The sequence below is a fragment of the Protobothrops mucrosquamatus genome, unplaced genomic scaffold (genome assembly GCF_001527695.2).
Source record: "Protobothrops mucrosquamatus isolate PMUCROS unplaced genomic scaffold, P.Mucros_1.0 scaffold387, whole genome shotgun sequence".
NCBI classification, from domain to species: domain Eukaryota; kingdom Metazoa; phylum Chordata; class Lepidosauria; order Squamata; family Viperidae; genus Protobothrops; species Protobothrops mucrosquamatus.
This window is the reverse complement of record NW_015386719.1, coordinates 859,736-878,989: the sequence shown is the minus strand read 5'-3', so window position 1 is coordinate 878,989 and position 19,254 is coordinate 859,736. Positions and strand designations below refer to the sequence as shown.

Below are 19,254 nucleotides of genomic sequence, written 5' to 3'. Positions count from 1 at the left end.
TTACAGTAGTCTACTAGTCTGAAATCATCAGCTGGAGCCAACTGTACTTGTTTAATCCATTCAGTTTCAAATTCCAGAAGAAACTCCAGGCTAAGAAACAGCAGCTGGTGCAAAACTGCTCAGTAAATTATCAGTGATGAGACTGTTTTTGCTTTTGAGGCATCCCAGTTTTAGAATCAAATGAAATATGTCATCATGTTATTAATCCTTACATTTTTAACTGAATAAATAGCAGCTGCAAAAATAATAAATAGCAAACTATTTATAGCTGGGCCATGTTCCTTCCATATGCCCAAATGGATATGTAAGACCACACAGTTATTTGTGTTATTACATTGAAATCTTTCATGTCTCTATCCTGATTACTGTGTGTACACACCCATACTGTTGGCAAACAATAAAACAGGTTTGTCACTGATGCCATGGGTTTTTTCAAACTCCACGTCCAACCTATGGCCCTGAGTTGTTCTTACTTTTTAGATAGAATTTTTGAACCAATACAAATAACATCAATTAAGAACAAACTGGTACATGCCATATCATTTAAGCATTTTTTTTTAAAAAAACCCTATAATTAAAACAGAATAAACAATACTAACAAAGAAGGGAAGGAAGAATACAGAAAAGTACACAGAAAAACCTCCTGTTGTTGTGTGCCTGATCTTGCCTAATGCTGGAGATAATGCACTGAGGGAATGGTGCTTTCATTTGTGTGGCTATAATTCTTTCTACAGAATGGTTGGAATTCACACCTTACGAAGTGGGAATACTAAAATATGGAGCTTTTGTTCGGACTGAAGATTTTGGTAGTGAATTCTTTATGGGGCATCTAATGAAAAAGCTACCAGAGACTCAGATCTGTTATTTGCAAGGTAATAAATGACAGGTTTGTACTTTATAGTAAACTAACAAATTTATTTATTTATTTATTTTAAAAAAATCTGAATGTACTATAATTCCATCCAAATGCACTCTATTCAAATAGTGCACTTGTTCTCTTAATACAAAAAACAGATTGTTGATTGTAAAGTTAATAATAATAATTACACAACTGTTTAACTGAGTCTTAAAATAAAGCAAGATGCTCTCGGGAATTTTTCACATTCATATTAATTAGGGGTTCAAAGCCACAAAATAGAGTGTGAGTTTTTGAGTTCTACAGAACCGTTCCTCAAACAAGATAAAACATCACCATTAACAACAACAACAATGATCGCAGTGGTAGAGGAAGAAATGTGTAGTGGTATATTCAGGGCTTTTTTTTGTCATAGAACGCCCAGAACGGAGTTCCGGCACTTTTTTTGGATGGAACCTTGTAGGGTAGGCAAGGCGGGTTGTATGACGTGTGTGAGTTCTGGCACCTCTTTTTTTTTTTTTTTTTTTTTTTTTTACAAAAAAAGCACTGGGTGTATTAAGGAAATATCAGTAAACCACATGCAGAATTAAGGAGAGAAAATAATTTAATTCTACCAATTTTGCCTTCAAGATTTACTTAATGATTACTGAGATGGGGAAGGAGATAAAAATCATTTATGTTAATTCTTCTGGGCAGGCATGTGGAGCAGCATATTTTCCCTTAATCTGCTATATTTCTGGAATAAAAGTCACAGTTCCGAAGATTTTTGGCACAAATGGACTCAAGACCAAATTATGAATATTGGTAGGTTTGTTCTCATACCACTCTTATCTCTTGTTACTAATGGTTGGGTTTTTGTTTTTTGGTATAATATTTGGTTTATTCAAAGAAAGTTAAAATACAAAATGCCAAAATGCTTTTTAAAAAAACAAAAGAATCAAAAACACAAGAAACAAGACATTAAAAAGAAAAAGTGTTTGAAAAAAAAGGAAAAAAAGACTAAAACACATATCCATAATATCCTCCCTAGTTGAATGCTGATTAATGTAATACAATAGTGTTAATTTCTCATCTCTTGCGAAACAGGCCAAAAAGATTTGAAACTACTAAATTTGTTTACAAATTGTTAGCCTGTCATCTATATACTACATTAATAACAAAATAGTTAACAAGAACAACAATAAGCATAGTATATAAAAGTATAAAAATAATTACAAATTATTATTAATAATAAAAGAAAGACAAACTTGAAATTCCAACGTTTTCTGTTAACAAATTGTTTTTGTAATAACTCATAGAAAATTTACCATGGCTTCAATTCCAAATCATCCCAAATATTAACCCTAACTGATCCTGGATCAAATACCCATATTTGTTTCTTAATACCATCTCTTATCAATTGCTGATTGATTGAACACAATGAGCATGTTACTAATGTTTTTAAACTGTATGTAAACAATGCAGAAAAAAACTCAGAAACCATAAAATATTCCACGTATAAAGGAATTTTCAGTTCCTATGAAATATAATTTACTGCATATTTAGATAAATGAAATAGTTGAACAAGAGACTTCTGGTTTGCCATTGCGGCCACCGGAAGGCAAGCTCCGTCTTCCGCATTCGGTTTCACTCTGCTGGGGGACCCTGGAAAGGGTCAAGAGTCGCCCTGTAGGGGCAACAAGCAAGGAGGGGACCCCCGCTTAATTGCGTGAGGGAAGTAGACTTTCCGCTCGATCTGGGGCAGCCATCCAAACCAGCGGACGAAAGACCGGCCATAGAAATATGGCTCGTCACTAGGCTGCAGACAGCCGAAGTCAAACTTACCACCAGGCACTTCTAAAGCAGTGTGGATGAGACTGGGTGAGATCTGAACTTCTCTTCAATCCTAAGTATTTTCTTTTCCTGTAAAAGCTGCCCAATGTATCTTCCCCCCTGCAAGGAGAAAGGGAAGGGAACTTCTATCCCACCCTCTAAGAATAGCGGTGACTGACTATCCAGGGGAGTTAAAGAATAACCTTAATCTAACTGGATTTATATGCTTCTAAAATTTGGGGACCAAAAGATTTCTTATCTTTACTGAAGACTTTGGTTTTTATTTACAAAAAAGAAATAAAATTGGAAAAAGGATTATAAAAAGTTTGGACTTAAAAAACCTTAAACGGCATTGGTGACATCTTGTGGACAAGTTTGATATTACAACTTGTTATTGTCTAAAGGGGACTTGGCTTGAAACCCAGACTACAGATAAGACTTTTTCAACTTGACAAATATCAGCTGTGAGAAGCTCAGCTGTGTTCTATACTCAGTTATAAAATTATTTTCATTCTCTGACTTTAAAGCCCTCAATTTAACACACCATTAAGAGAATATGGATGAAGACCAGGAACAGATTCTTTTTATCTTGAAAGCAATACATGAAACCATTCTTTCAGCTTGCGATGAAATAAGATGCTACAGAAAAGAACAAGATGTCAGCATAGATATACAAACCCAAATTTTGACTACAGTTAAAGAATCAACTATGCAGAAAATAACAGAAGAAGTGGAACAATTAAATACTATGATAGAGGATTCAACTGACCAACAAATACAGTCAATGAAAAATCCAGAAAAGGGACAGACAACACTGAAAATGGAAAAGACTTTCTATATAAACCAGAAGAAACTTGAGGAGCAAGAAGAAGAACAGACCAAAGAGAAGACAAACATATCAGGACAACTATGGGAATCTGGAATAATAGAGAGACGATTCACTAGCCCTTCCAAAAAAATGGGACCTGGATGGTCTCTTTTATTTCACATAATATATATAACAACAGAGGGAGATCTATTTGATGACTTAAAAGCATTGACATGGAAGGCGAGCTGGCAAAGGAAGAAAGCCAGAATAAGGCTGAAGAAAATTGGGGTTTTGATTTATTAGAGAGGATTTTATATTACTAATTAAAATAGAATATACTCAAATAGGCAAGATATGTATTTTGAATACTAGATTTTGTTATGAATTGAGATAAAGAAACTTTTGGTCACTTAAAACTTGGAAGTATAAATATTAAAAGTTAAATTTGAATATTGATGAAAAATTAAAAATTGGGGAAAACAAATAAACAGGATATTGATTGTCTATAAAGATTGAATGTAAAAGTAATTAAGATATGTATAAGCTAAAAATGTATTGATAAATGTAATAAACATGTTTATTAATAAATGTAATAAACATTTATGACCCCGGGATACTGCAACCGTCATAAATATGAACCAGTTGCCAAGCATCTGAGTTTTGATCATCCCACGGGGATGCTGCAAGTATTGTAAATGTGAAAGGCGGATCATAAATCACTTTTTTTCTGTACCATTGTAACTTTGAACATTCACTGAATAAATCTTTGTAGGTCGAAGACTATCTTTACTTTTGCAAAGGATTAAAAATCTAAGCCAAATACAGACAAATAATGTGTTTCATTCATTATAATTTCTCTTCTGTAGATGAAGAGCCTCATTTAACTATTGAACCACATGAGCAGAAGACAGACCTCTACACCCCAGCTGGACCGCTATCCAATGCTTTTAGAGATGTCCTAACAGATCGCTTATCAGTTGCCCAATACCACAATTTCATCAAAGGTCTCCAGCTAGACAATAAATACCTTGAGAATGAAAACTTCTCTAGATGGCAAGGTAATTTCATTGTTTTTTTAAATTAGTATTTTAATACAAGAATAGATAGATGAACTTCCATGATGTCTAAAAAATAAGCAGGGCTGGGCCCAGTTAGTACTTTAAACGGGAAATTTCTAAAAAAACAACAACTGGCTAATTAGGAAGATGAAAATAAATGTTCAGAAAGAAGGCAGTAGGACAGCACTTCTGCACTGTTGACAAGAAATCACAATTTTTATGTTGGTGAAGCTTTCATGTCTTAAGCCACAGTGGTTGCAGATAAGCCTTGACTTACAATACTTCATTCAGTGACCATTTGGAGTTACAACGGCACTGAAAAAACCCAACCTATGATCATTTTTCACACGACCATTGCAGCATGGTCATATGATCAAAATTCAGACTTTGGCAGCTGACTCATGTTTATGACGATTGCAGTGTCATGTGATCACTTTTTGCAACCTTCTGACAAGCAAAGTCAATGGGGAAGCCAGATTCACTTAACAACTGTGTTACAAATATAACAAATCAGCGATCCATTTAACAACTTTGGCAAGAAAGGTCATAAAATGGGGCAAAACTCACTTAATAACTGTCTCACTTAACAACAGAAATTTTGAGATCAATTGAGGTCGTAAGTCAAGGACTACCTGTATAGATTAAATAGGCCATAGCATGACTGTGCCTTTCATCATGATCAACATATACATTTTCAGTTCACTCTACTTGTTTTTCCAACTTGAATTTTTGGTTTAGTTATCCCCCAAGTGCACAAACACAATGAGGCTCATGAACCACAAAGTATAAAATTCAAATTGTTATTTAAACAAATGCATGCCTTTTCAATTTCAAGCAGCCGATTCCAGCAATTTAGTACATAAGGGCTGCTTGAAAATCTAATCAAAACCAACTTTTCATTTGTGGCAAGTAGGTTGCATGCATTTTGGGGGCTGGGGGCAGGGATTTCTTTGGGCAATTTCAAACCATCCCACATTACAAGAATGTGGGCTTCCTCTTATTTTTTTAAGACACTGTACTGGACTCTTCACCCAATCAGTTAACCCAAACGGAAGAATATTTGTCTCTGGAAGATACTGGATTCTTCATCAATACTAGCTCTGCTCCTCTGCTGAGACCAGAAAGAAAGGTGGATGTTATCCTACATTTAAATTACAGCTCAGGATCACAGTCTTTGGTGAGAATTGCTTTTATGTTGTTATTTTTCATCCTATTTTTTTAAATATGGATTCTCTGTTTTCATTGACTTATTTCAACATAATTTTTATCAAAGATTTTTTCAACAAGCTATAAACAATAGAAATACTAGAAAAGAAACAGAAAATAGGGAAGAATGGTGAATGCAAGAAATAAAATAGAAAAAGAAAAAAGAAAAGATTAGAAAGAATCAGTTTAGGATCTGTTTGACAGGGGTCATGCACTTGTATCTTATCCTCTGTCTAAAGTGACATCATAATTTCCTTCTTTCCATAAATTAACCTTTCTAATCTTCAAACCCATAAATCACAAATTAATCCCATATAAAAATAATCTTCCATGGCTGTTTTCTATGGTTGTCCATTAATCCCAGCAACAAAAATTCAAGTTTCAACTAAATGTTGATAGCTAAAAAAAATTGTACCATTATATGTACTTGAATATAAACATTTCTGTCCTATTTTACAGGTCCGCCAAATATGACACAAAACCCCTTTTGTTCATATTTTCAGCATAAATTTGAAGAATCTTTACATATTCTAGACAATTTTTCTTGAATCATATACCAATGGTACAACATTTCATAAACATTCTCATTTAGATTACAACAGACATGTCAAACACAAGGCCCGGGGGCTGGATGCGGCCCGCGAAGTGGTTTCATGTGGCCTGCGAAGCCATCTTGGAAACAGTGAGGGAACGGCCCCCTCTGCCTTGGCCCTGGCCCAGGCCAGCCGGGAGCCAATGTACAATTTTGTGGTGGCCCTCTATGCTGAAACGCATTCAGTCTTAGCTCCATAAGCTCTCCCTCCTGCATGGCCTGAGAGGAACAGTGAGGCTCCTCCAGTGGACCATGCCTTGGCACTTGCCCCGGTCCCACCCCCTTCTGCCAGAGACCCTCAGATCTATCCCACTCCTGCCCAGGCCCTCACAAGCACCCTTGACACAAACAATGTAGAGCTGGCCACACCACCCAGTAGGCCACACCCACTTCATCCATGCCCACCCAGTAGGCTGCACCCACCCTGGCTGTTGTGGCTCCGTCTTGTGAGCCCCTCTTATCAGAGGAAGAAGGTTCCGAACATGAAGGAGAGGAGATGGCCAGGCCTCCCTCTCCAGGACCCTCCTCTTTGGCAATGCCTCAGGTGTCTCCCAACGGAGAAAAGATTGACCAGGAGCCAGGTGGTTCTGAGATTGGCCAGGAGCCAGGTGTTTCTGAGATTGGCCAGGAGCCAGGTATTTCGGATAGTGATGAAGATACATTGTGGCTGGATCCACGCCAGCGTAGGAGCGACAAGCGTGCGCAGCAGAAAAGGAGACGTGCCAGAGATTAAGCTGAGTCACTGGACCACACCCCACAGGCTATAAAAGGGAGGTGGTGGCCATTTGGACTCTGTGACGGACAAAGCTAAATCTCTGGTGAAGTAGTTTGCTGTGGACTTAATTTCTAACTGTGTGTATTGTTTTTTGTTCTCTGAGTAAAAGTCTTGGCAGGCAGCTACGGAGCTGCTGCCAAGTTTTCTTATCTGTGGCGTGGAGTGTGGAGAAGTTATTTAACCCTCGGCTGGCTGTTTGGGTGGGTGTGTCAGACGGGGACAGAACACCTGGCCACACCCACCCAGCCCCCTGAAGGCAACCGCAATGCTGATGCGGCCCTCAATGAAGTTGAGTTTGACACACCTGGATTACAACATTTAAGACTAAGCAGCAGGCTGCAAAATTCAACTTCATATCAGGCAATCTGAATCTCCCAGTTCTTTTGCATCTTAAGATACAAGTAGTCCTCAGCTTACAACCACAATTGAGCCTAAAATTTCTGCTGCTAAGTGAGGCATTTGTTAAGTGAGGTTTTCCCATTTTACAACCTTTCTTGCCAGTGGTTAAGTGAATCACTGAAGTTAAGTTAGTAACATGGTTGTTAAGTGAATCTGGTTTCCCCCTTGACTTTGCTTGTCAGAAGGTTGCAAAAGGTGATCACATGACCTTGAGACACTGCCAAGCATCTAATTTTGTCAAGCATCTAATTTTTATCACATGACCACGGGGATGCTGTAATGGTCATAAGTGTGAAAAATGGTCATAAGTCACTTTTTCAATGCTATTGTAACTTCAAATGATCACTAAATGAACTGCTGTAAGTTGCGGACAACCTGTATTTTATATTTAAAATATAAATATAAATATGGGTTTTTTCCCTTGCCAGTCAAGCTTAGATATATCTTTCTCCCATTGTTTAATTGATAATCAGTTATTATAAAGGGCATTGTTTGAAACAAAAACATTATTCTTGGCAAAAGAAACTCTCCCCAACAATGACAATTCTAATCCCATCTTAACATGTCCTTCTTGATTTCATTCTGGTACAATATATAATTCATGTTAATCATAGCGATAGACAAGTATTTCACTTTTTTCTTGATTTGAAAACCATTTTCCCCCATCAATTCCATTTGTTTTTCCATTTTTCACATTCTGTCAATGCTGCTAATATCGGATTTTTTGCTTTGACAACAGATGAAAAAGCAGCCATTTTCTCTTTTCCTTTTTCTTGCTTTTAGAATTAGTTGGAGCAGGGAGGGGGGATTGGGATGCGAGCTCAGTTAGCCATAATAATAACCCTGCCGTGGGAACTCAAGGACAAACTGGGTCCGGAGCTGATAATGTTTTGGCAGGCTGGAGAGCTGGGGAGAAAGCCCGCACTATAAGCTAATTGGGGAATGTGCTTTATGACAGATTATTGAGGGTGGGAATTGTACTTTGAAACTTTGTATCCAGGGGAGGGGAATTTAGTTTTGGGTTCAACTATGTAGTGCCGATACTTTGTTTCCCAAATAAAAGACTCTTTAAGGAAAACAATGCCTCGAAGTTCTTTTGAACTTGGTTCTGTCAGAACCATGTTACATTCTTTGTTAACATCTTCATCTTTAACAAATCTTGTTAATTTTAAAACCAGCTAACACCCCCCCAAAAAAAAAATTATTTAGTTTTTCCTTTAATATTTCTATTCCTTCCAATGGGTCTTCCAAAATTATCACCAAGTGATTAGCAAACATAATTTATATATATTTCTCCATATCTTCACTCCAGTAATTCTTATATTTCTGTTCAATATTTCCAAAGCTACCATAAAAAGCAATGGTGATAAGGGATCTCCTTATCTATTCCCTTTCTATATCTCACAGGGGTTTGTTAATTTTCCATTAACAGTTAACTGTGTTGTTTGTGAGGTATAAATTGGTTTTACCCAGTTGATAAAATTCCTATCAATGTCCATATCTTCCAAAACGTTAAACAAAAAAGTCCATTCAAACTGAGAAAGACTATTTCTGTATCAAGAAAAATCAATGCTCTAGGCTTCTAATTATATTATTCTAAGTATTCCATAATATCCAATAATTTCTGAATTTGTACTTCAGCTGTATTTTAGGTATAGGTCCCTTCCACATTGACCTTAATGAATAAGGTTCTGTAAAGCTATTTACATTCTCTCAGCTAAAATCATTGTGAATAATTTATAATCATTACTGAGTAATGATCTTGGGTCATATTTTTTTGGTGAAGTTAAGTCTTGACCTTCTTTAGCGATTAGTGCTATATTAGCCTCCAACCTACTCTCCAGTATCTTTCCAGTCTATAATGTGTTTTGAAATGTTTATAATAATTCATCTTCAAAAAGTTTGCAATAAAAAGCTTGTAAACCATCTGGTCCAGGTGTTTTCCTTATTTTGAACTTTTTTTTTACAGCTTCACAAACTTCTCTTAATGTAATGGATCCATTCATTAATTGTTTTTCTGTGATTTTTGGTAAATTGTATTTCTTTAAATATTATATATTATATGAAATATACATTTTACAGTAGTAGTGATATTTTTTGCATCTTAAACTATCTGTTATCACACTACTTTCATCTTATATTTTTTCTTTTTCTTTTATTGTTTTTATTTCTTCAGTTTATTTGACAATCATTTCTCTGACTTATTTGCACACTCACAATCCTTTTGTTTTGCATGATTCATTTTTATCTTTATTAATAGTTTTATCAAAAAATATTTTTATTTCTTTTTACCTGCTTTCATTACTGTTTCTTTCTGCACTGTTTCACTTAACCTCCAATTGAGGGAATTGGTTTTCCTTTTATATACTAGTCACTGGATTGTGAATGGAAAAATGTTTTGGCCATATCTCCATTTTAAGAACACTAATAACCAAATTCTTAGATATCCAAAATATACGAATTCTTGAAAAAGATTTGAGTCTTTCAGAAAAATAGTGTATTATTTGATTCACCATTTTTGCATCTCCATGCATCTACAAGCTCTAGATTGTTCATCATGTAAAAAAAGTTTGGTAATTTATCTTATTTTGTTTTAATATCTTTCCCAGAGGTTCTGTTCTGTTGTGGACAAACTACTTCATTTCAATCTTAATGTTAATGACTTGTCATTGTCAGCTCATAGGCAAATTTTCTCCATGACAATCTGTCCCTAGCCTGATCTTTTAGGTGTTCCATATCTTTCAACAGAGCATCCATGGAACTGAATCTATCCACCTTGTTGCTGGTCAAACTTCTTTTGTTTCCTTCTATCTTCCCCAGTATTAGACCCTTCCACAGAAAGTCTTTAAACAGTCCTAAATTAGGATTTGAGCCTGCTAATTTATGCCATGAGTGAGAACTCTGGGTTGATTTGTTTGATGATCCATGTGTTTGTTTTCTTGGTTGTCCACGGTATTCTCAGGAGTCTTTTCCAACACTAAAGTTCAAAAGTATCAATACTCCTTCTATTTGCTTCTTCAAAGTCCAAATTTGCTTTCATAGAGGGATTGCTTGCACAATTCTAATCTTTGTAGATGTAGACCCCACATGGCATTTGAATATATTTTCCAAAGCATTCCTGACTGCTCTACCAATACTAGTCTATGGCATATTTATTGCCTCCTTGTTCCTTTACTGTTGATGGTTGATCCTAAAAGGCAGAAGCTATCTACCACTTTGATATCTTCATTATCAGTTTCAGGGCATGTTGTTCTACCTATTGTCATTAGCTGGCGTTCTTTATATTTAATTTTAGTCCCATTTTTTTCATTGAGCTTCTTGACATTTATTATTGGAGCTTGCAGATTTTCAATTATAATAATCCTCACCATAACACAGGTTATTGATGTTTCTTCCTCCAATTTTATACCACACTCATCTTCTAATCCACCTTCCCTTAATATATATTCAGCATATAGGTTGAATAAAAAGGGGAGACTATACAGCCTTGTCATACTTCCTTCCCAAACCTGGAGCCAATCTTCTTCACCATGTCTTATCAATACTGCAGCTTCCTGGCTTCTATATAAGTTTCCCATGAAGACAATGAGATACTCTTGGATTCCTATTCTTTTGAGCACTTTCCACAGCTTGACATGATTGATACAATCAAAGGCATTTCTAAAATCAATAAAGCATACTGATATCTTTAGGTATTCTTTGACTTTCTCAATTGTCGAGATCCATCAGCAATAATGTCTCATGTTCTTCAGGCTTTTCTAAAGCCAGATTTAGTATCTCACGCATGCACTATTATATTTATTTATTTCTTTTATCTAGCCCCTGGAGCGATCATGCAAGTACTATGCAGATCGAGGAATCCCATTTCCCAAAGCTGTCCTGAAGGATGATGACAAACATCTGAAGGAATGCTATTTATTTGAAGATGCTGAGAATCCAGCAGCACCAATATTATTGTTCTTTCCACAAGTGAATGATAGTTTTCACTACTACAAAGCCCCAGGTATTTCAATATTATAATTATTATTTTTATTATTAATGTAGCAAAGCAAGATGTACACACTACATTGCATAATGTAGTGCACAATGATTTACAGAGTGATGTAATAAAAAATGCTACATAAAATACCATATTTTGCAACATAGTGTCCACAGATGTGTTACCCATATTGACTTTGACCCATAATTCAGTATTCTAACTCCAGCACCTTGAGACTAGTTTGAATATGAATGAGATCAAAGGGAACACAAAGAGAAATGGGGTGGAGAAAGGTACACAGAACCTCTATTTTAGATCATGTTCTTTTCTTTTCCAAAATATCTTCTAAAAACCAAAATCCCAAATCCTTCTGAAATATCCAAATGTAACTGCACATTGGAAGACATCTCCATTATTCATCTATCTGTCTGTCTCTCTGTCTCTCTGTCTCTCTGTCTGTTTGTCTGTCTATCTATCTATCTATCTATCTATCTATCTATCTATCTATCTATCTATCTCATCTATCTAACAAAATACATACATACATCATGTTTTCAAAACACTATTTTGAAAAAAACAATTATCATGTATATTCACAATAATCAGTAAAGGTCTAAAATAGAACAGCCTCAAATTGCTGTTACAGGTAGATGCAGTACTTTCATCTACATCCCTAATAGACACTGATGATAATCTCATTTAAATAAAATCCATTCAAACAATTTTTTATTAGAAAACACAGGCAGTATTGTCATTGTATAAAGACATGCCTCTTCTCAGTTTCAAGAGTGCTTGCATTCTCAAGTGAACTTTCGGCCCTTGGTTCTTTCTGAGCTTGTTTATTTTGTTTGTTTGTTTTTGTAGATGTTTCATTACCAAACTAGGTAACATCAATGCTAGTAGCTACCCATTCCCTACAAACACTGATGATATTATCTGGTTTAGTATTGAAATGTCTGCAAGAAAGCAGCCAAGCTCAGAGAGCACCAAGGACTCCACAATTCAACCCTGACTACAAATAATTCTTTTCTATAGGTATCAAATGGACATATAAGGAAAGTCTAAGTTGTCTTTATAGTAAGTTTTGGTTTGGACAATTTACATATCAATTCCTCCCCCTTCCCCCTTTTTTAGGTGTCAAACGCTCTGAATCAGAAATGAAATACGGTAACGTTGACATCTCCTATAACAGCACTACATACTCAACGTACTCAATGACATTCACTGAGGAAGAATATGATCAGCTGATAGAACTGAGTGAATACAATGTTCTAAATAACCAACATCTGATTCTTCAGGCACTGAATAGGGCAGTGGAACGGAAAAAAAACCCTTAAGAAATAATCAACTTCTCTGTGTGGCTGTGTATACAGAATGTGAGGTGGAATATAGATGTGCATATTTTGACAATTCATGAATCTAAGCCAATTCCATTTTGACCCCAACAAGAAACTGCTTGAGGTCCTCCTTTCCTAATTTTTTTCGGGAATAGCTAGTGCTGCAAGTCAATGTATCAGACTTCTACAAACAAGAATCCATCTGATCAATTTCCTTATTTTGAAATATCATTAGTACAATACTATGATCTTTATGATTTAGATACCAGTTCTGAGCCTTATGTCTAAGTTTGTTGCTACCATGGGATACATTAGAAGCTGCCTTCAATAATTGCTCATGATGCTTATAGCACATTACTCAGATATAAGTCACCCTTCATTTGAAATAGTTTCAAAGACCAAGGACATCTGATTGACACTTAGCATGCTACACAAATATTACCCATCCTATGTGATACACAATTACTAGAAAGGCAAGATAGTAAATATTTATATAAATAAAAAAATGTTCTGAGTCCCAGTGTCATTTCATGAAATAATCCTCTATTTCCTTAAAGATTTAGCATGGAACCCACGTAGTCTCAAAACAGGAGTTCCCAAACTTCATAATACTGTGAGTCCCTACAATGAGAAAGTGAATCTGAACAAAATTATTGATTTTCTTGTGGTTACAGGGGATTAAAAAACACCACTTTTAATCATTAACATTTAACTTCTGTATCAAATAAATAAGGATAGAAATGCACAACTGTATTTATAAAACATATGTCAATAATTTTTAAAAATATTAGAAATCAGCAAAAAAAAATTATTAAGCCACATTTTTAATGAGACGGATGAACTTGCGTACTTTTGCATAATCCCTGAAATCTGAATTTCATTTTAAAGATGCTCTCATTCACAAAAGTTGGGGGGGGGAGAGAAATGGACATTTCCTTGGCTGAAATCAGTTTCTCTTCTCTTTAAATGGTGGAGTTTACAAAACTTCCACAAGCTGTATGTTGCTTTGGTCGATAGGCAGTGGATAGGCAGTAATATACCAATAGAGGAGAATATTTGCCGCTCACAGTTGGAGGGAGGGGTTATTGGGACTCTCTGAGCTTGGTTGTTTTCTTGCAGACGTTTCATTACCCATCAGCACTGATGATGTTACCTAGTTCAGAGGGTAATGAAACATCTGCAAGAAAACAACCAAGCTCAGAGAGCACCAACGACCTCTCATAGGCAGAAATGGCAGAATTTAGCAGCATCTTCATCTTGGCCATATTATGCGTGGCAGTCAAAGGCAGAGATGGAATGTGTGTGTGGGGGGGAGAGAAAGATAGGCAGGTGGGAGGAGTTCACATAGGACAAAAGAAACAAGTCAGTCACTTGTTGTAGGGTTAGCTCTCTGTTTATATACAAGCAATGTATTGACTCATTTCCAGCACTGACGATACCACCTAGTTGGGTGATGAAACATTTGCAAGAAAACAATCAAGTTGAAAGAGCATTAAAGACCCCACACCTCTTTTGAAGTTCTGAGTTCTTAAAAAGCTGAGCTGCCATTTAGGTTTAAGCTCAGCAGGCCACTTCCAGGGTCTCCCCCCCCCCATTGCCATAAGTGTATACTATAGGCCAGGGCTTTTCAACCGGTGGTACGTGTACCACTGGTGGTACGCAACCACCTGGCTGGTGGTACGCGGCGTCACCTTCCTCCCCTCCACAGCATCACCTCCCCCCTGCTCCGCTCCTTCCCAGCTCGCTTACTTGTGGAAAACATGCTGCTTGGCAGCGGCCTGCAGGAACCCTACTGAGGGCGCGCGAAGAGCGCAGGTGCAGAGCAAGGCCCCGCCCTCCCCAGGGACTTGTTGTGCAGCAATCGGATTGACTTCTTCTCGTGCAGGATCCATGTCGCCCTTCCCCCCCCTCTTCTTACTTCAGAAGCAAGCGCGAGCCTGAAGGGGACAGAGCCATCCACTCCCTCGGCAGGTCAGTGTTTGAGACCGTTGGTGTCGTGGCCCTGAGCGCCAACCTCACAACTGCCCCCTCCTTCTTTTCCCCCTTCTCTCTCTCTCTGTTGCAGCCTCTCTTCCATTTTCTTTTCCTCTCCCCCCTCCCGTGAGCTTGCGATACCCTTCATGGCCCTCATGTTGCCTCCCATGGCTTGAGTCTTTTCCCCTCTCCTCTTCCTGAGATGCCCGGCTTTACGGGGGAAAATGCAAAGTGGCCAGATGGTGCGCGCCCTCCCAGAGAACTCATCCTGCAGCAGCAGGTGGGAATCCAGGCCGTTTGTTTTGTTTATGCGCGCCAGGCGAAGCCATCAGAACACGGGTGTGGAGGGAAAAACGTGCCCGCCTGACTCCCTCCCCCCCGACTGTTTCACAGCAAGTAACCTTTCACCATCTCCACCACGGCCAGCTGGCCCGCCCACCAGTTTCCCCTTTCGGGCCAGGAGAAGCGCACAGCATTGCCTATATCGCAGGCTTAAAGGTTTTTTTAACTTGCTGCTTTTAGGGGCAGTGTAAAGGCAATTGCGTCCATGTGGTGAGTGTCTTGGCCGTCTTCCTTCCCAGCTCACTTGCTTGCAGAAAGCGAGCGAGCAAGATTGCCAGGAGCCAGGGTAAACAGGCAGGCATCTCCTGCCTGCTTTGCACGGGGTGAGCCTGGAGAGATGCAGGGCTGTAATAATTTGCCTGAAAGTCGCTGGAAGTGTTTGGCTGGGGAGTGGGGGAGGAGGGAGAGGACATGGCTCTGGCAGGTCTTGGACTGGTGTTGTGCTTTGTGTGTGTGTGTGTGTGTGTTTGTGTATGTGTTGTTTGGGCTTGTGCTCAGAAACCCAAGAAAACAACCAAGTTCAGAGAGCACCAAGGACCCCTCATGTCAACCCTGAGCTATAAATACTCTCCTTTATCAGTTGAATCAAAGTGTTATTCTTTTCATTATTTCTCAACTTTACTGCACCCTTCTGGGTTGCATTATCATTATCATCATCTTAACTTTATTGCAGTCATTAACCAGAACAAAAGAATTGGCATTCAAATACTCAGAATATCCAAAAGTAAAGTGAGAAATTCAGAATGGAAATTCAGGCAAACATTTTGGCTAAAAAACAATATCAAATCAGAATATGTTAAAAGGGCTTATCATACTACAGATATACAACAAGATGAAATTTAAATATGCAATCTGAATAATATGAACTTGGAATAGCACTGTAAAATATGAATATATGCACAAATACATATGCATATTCATATACATTCTCCCTCTCCCTTTCTCATACACACACACACACACACACACACACACACGTAGCCCGCTTAACCTGGGGCTTCACTTAGCAAGCAGCATATTTGCCTTTCAGAGTATAAACAGTAACATGCCTATTGAAAAATTTGGTTTCCCTCCTGCCCACTCACAATAGTAACAACTTTTGGAGTGTCTTTTATGGTGGGTTGTAGTTCTTACACATCCTTTATATTGGACTTAACACTGCTCATCTTAATTATTACAGTAGCGGAGAGAGAGACAGAGAGACAGAGGGACAGACAGAGAGTGAAAGTGAGAGTGTGTGTGTGTGTGTGTGTGTGTGTGTGTGAGAGAGAGAGAGAGAGAGAGAGAGAGAGAGAGAGAGAGAGAGAGAGAGAGAGAACAGCCGACCAGCCACCTGACCATCAAGGTAGTAGTGCATATTAATATGGAGAAATTCCTCATACATTCATCAGTGCAAAAGTAAAGTGATTCAGCAAAGGAACCACCACCGAAGAAATCAAAACTGGCACCAAATCGAAAATACAATGAACATTATTTGAAGTTTGGATTTTATTTCCTGGAAGAGAATGATCAGCAGCTTCCTGTTTGTGTTATCTGCAATGAAGTATTATCCAAGCATTCCATGAAGCCTTCTTTGCTCCAGAGACATTTTACAACAAAACATAAAAAGCACACTGAAAAGCCAGTAGCATTTTTTGTGAAGAAGAGAGATGAATTTATAAAACGCCGTGCTGCTTTCGTGAAGGCCACTACCATCTCCAAAAAATGTCTGGAAGCATCTTACCAATTGTCCTTGATAGCAGCTAAACGAAATAAGCCTCACACAATTGTGGAAGAAGTCGTGATTCCCTCTGCCATTGCAATTTCTTCAATTCTCTTTGATGGAAAAATGACTGGTGCTATTCGTAATATTCCATGTTCTGATAACACCATCCAAAGACGAATACAAGATATGGCCACAGATGTTATTCAACAAGTGGTGGAAAAAATCATAGCAGCAGAAACATTTGCATTTCAATTGGATGAAAGCACTGACATCGCTGGTGAGGCCCAATTAATTGTCTTTGTGCGTGTTCCTAATTCAGACGATATACACATATTATTCTGCCGCCCACTACCTGGCAGAACGACTGGGGAAGAAATATTCACAATAATTGACAATTTTTTCAGTGAATATGGAATATTATGGACTTGGTGTGTAGGAATTTGTTCTGATGGTGCACCAGTTCTTACAGGAAGAGCTTCAGGGATGATAACACGAGCTAAGGCAAGAAACAGCTCCATTGTTTCAAATCATTGCATCTTGCATAGACATGCACTTGCTGCTAAACGGATGAGCCCAGTGTTACATGAGACTTTGGCGGATGCTGCAAAAATAATAAATTTCATCAAAAGCCGGCCATTGAATGGACATTTATTTCTGCAATTATGCAAGGATTTGGATTCTGAACACAGCACTCTTCTCTTTCATTCAGAAGTATGTTGGTTGTCAAGAGGTGAAACATTATCGAGATTATTCGAGCTACGAGATGAAACGCACCTGTTCCTGACAAATGTTTCATCATCCCTAGCAGAAAAGTTTAAAAATGTCTTTTGGGTATCCTGCCTTGCCTATTTGGCTGACATATTTAAAAAGCTAAATGAACTTAATCGGTTGCTGCAGGGCCACGGTCATAACGTGTTTGTTATGGAAGACAAAGTTTGTGCCTTCCACAAAAAAAATCTCCCTGTGGATAAGACAAGTAGAAAATAGGACTATTGCCTCATTTCCCAATGTGTCAGACTTTATTGAACTAAATTCTATTGTTGACACTGAGGGCATTGAAACAGCCATCAAAAATCATTTGGAAAAATTGCACACAGAGTTTGAGTTGTATTTTCCATTTGTGTCAAGAGGATGTGATACTAGAATTTGCTGGGTTGCATCACCCTTCATCATGGGGTGATGAGCAAGAGGCACTTGTGGAATTGACATCAAATCGCACTTTGAAGGAACTTTTCAATGAAAAAACACTGACTGAGTTCTGGAGCTAAGCTGCAAAACTATACCCGGAAGTGGGGGGAAAGGCTATCACAGCCTTACTGCCATTTGGTTCCACATACTTATGTGAGAAGGCATTTTCTTCCTCAACATGTATAAAAACTAAGGAAAGGAATTGCCTTCAGCTGGAATCTGACTTAATTCTGTCAGTAAGCACTCTCCAGCCACGACTGCAAAGATTAATGGCAGAGAAGCAGGCACAAGTTTCCCATTAAAAGTGTGGTAAATGGGTACACGTTTTTCCTGATTTTTTTGTTCAATAAAGTTTTGACACCTTGCTAAGCTGGTACTCGAATATTGTCATGTCCTAAAGGTGGCACTCTCCTCTGCGCACACACAGGGAGGGCCATGATTTTCTCCAGGCTGGGGTCTGGGCGGCGTAGTGCTGGACAATGGGAAGGAGGGAGGGAAGGAGGAAGGGACAAAGAAGGAGGAAAGAAAGGAAGGAAAGAAGGAAGGAAGGGACAATGGGAGAGAGGGAGAGGAGGAGGGCACCCACCCAAGTCCCACTCCCCTCCACCAGAGACCCATGGATCCCCCCCACACAGGCACCCTGCAACCTGAGTGATGAGCTGGCCACCCCCCCCCCCCGGCCATTGACTTCGCTTGTCAAAAAGTTGCAAAAGGTGATCACATGAACCTGGAACACTGTGACTGTCATAAGTATGAATCAGTTGCCAAGCATCCGAATGTAAATCACATGACCCTGGGGATGCTGCAACAGTCATAAGTGTGAAAATGGTCATAAGTCACTTTTTTCAGTGCCGTTGTAACTTCGAACAGTCACTAAGCGAATTGTTGTAAGTTGAGGACTACCAGTACTTTATCATTTTTTTCCTCTCTTTTTTGGGGTCAAGTTTTTGAAATCTTGCTGGCGACTGGTGGTACTCGGATATTGCCTTATCCTAAAAGTGGTACAATGGGTGAAAGGTTGAAAAGCCCTGCATAGGCCACCCAACCAAACAGAGGAAATAATGAACTTTTTGCTAGTCAGCTAACTAAGGTATGTAGGAAGCACATCACAATAGTAATGGGGGACTTTAACTACCCTGACATCAACTGGGAGACAAACTCTGCACCAAGTGGAAGATCAAACAGATTCCTGGCAAACCTAGCTGACAACTTTGTCTCCCAAA

The 19,254-nt window shown here is 38.3% G+C and overlaps 1 protein-coding gene across 1 annotated transcript in view; it reads left to right on the top strand.

Moving 5' to 3' along the window:
* The window catches only part of LOC107287426 (cytosolic phospholipase A2 epsilon-like), a 35,963-nt gene extending 23,141 nt beyond the window's left edge, over nucleotides 1–12,822 (top strand). The window contains exons 15-20 of the mRNA XM_015815939.1: nucleotides 735–872; nucleotides 1,553–1,660; nucleotides 4,343–4,534; nucleotides 5,545–5,711; nucleotides 11,326–11,509; nucleotides 12,620–12,822. Coding sequence (XP_015671425.1) covers nucleotides 735–872; nucleotides 1,553–1,660; nucleotides 4,343–4,534; nucleotides 5,545–5,711; nucleotides 11,326–11,509; nucleotides 12,620–12,822 — 992 coding nt within the window. The remainder of the gene's footprint in view (nucleotides 1–734; nucleotides 873–1,552; nucleotides 1,661–4,342; nucleotides 4,535–5,544; nucleotides 5,712–11,325; nucleotides 11,510–12,619) is intronic.
* The last annotated feature ends 6,432 nt before the right edge of the window (nucleotides 12,823–19,254 follow it).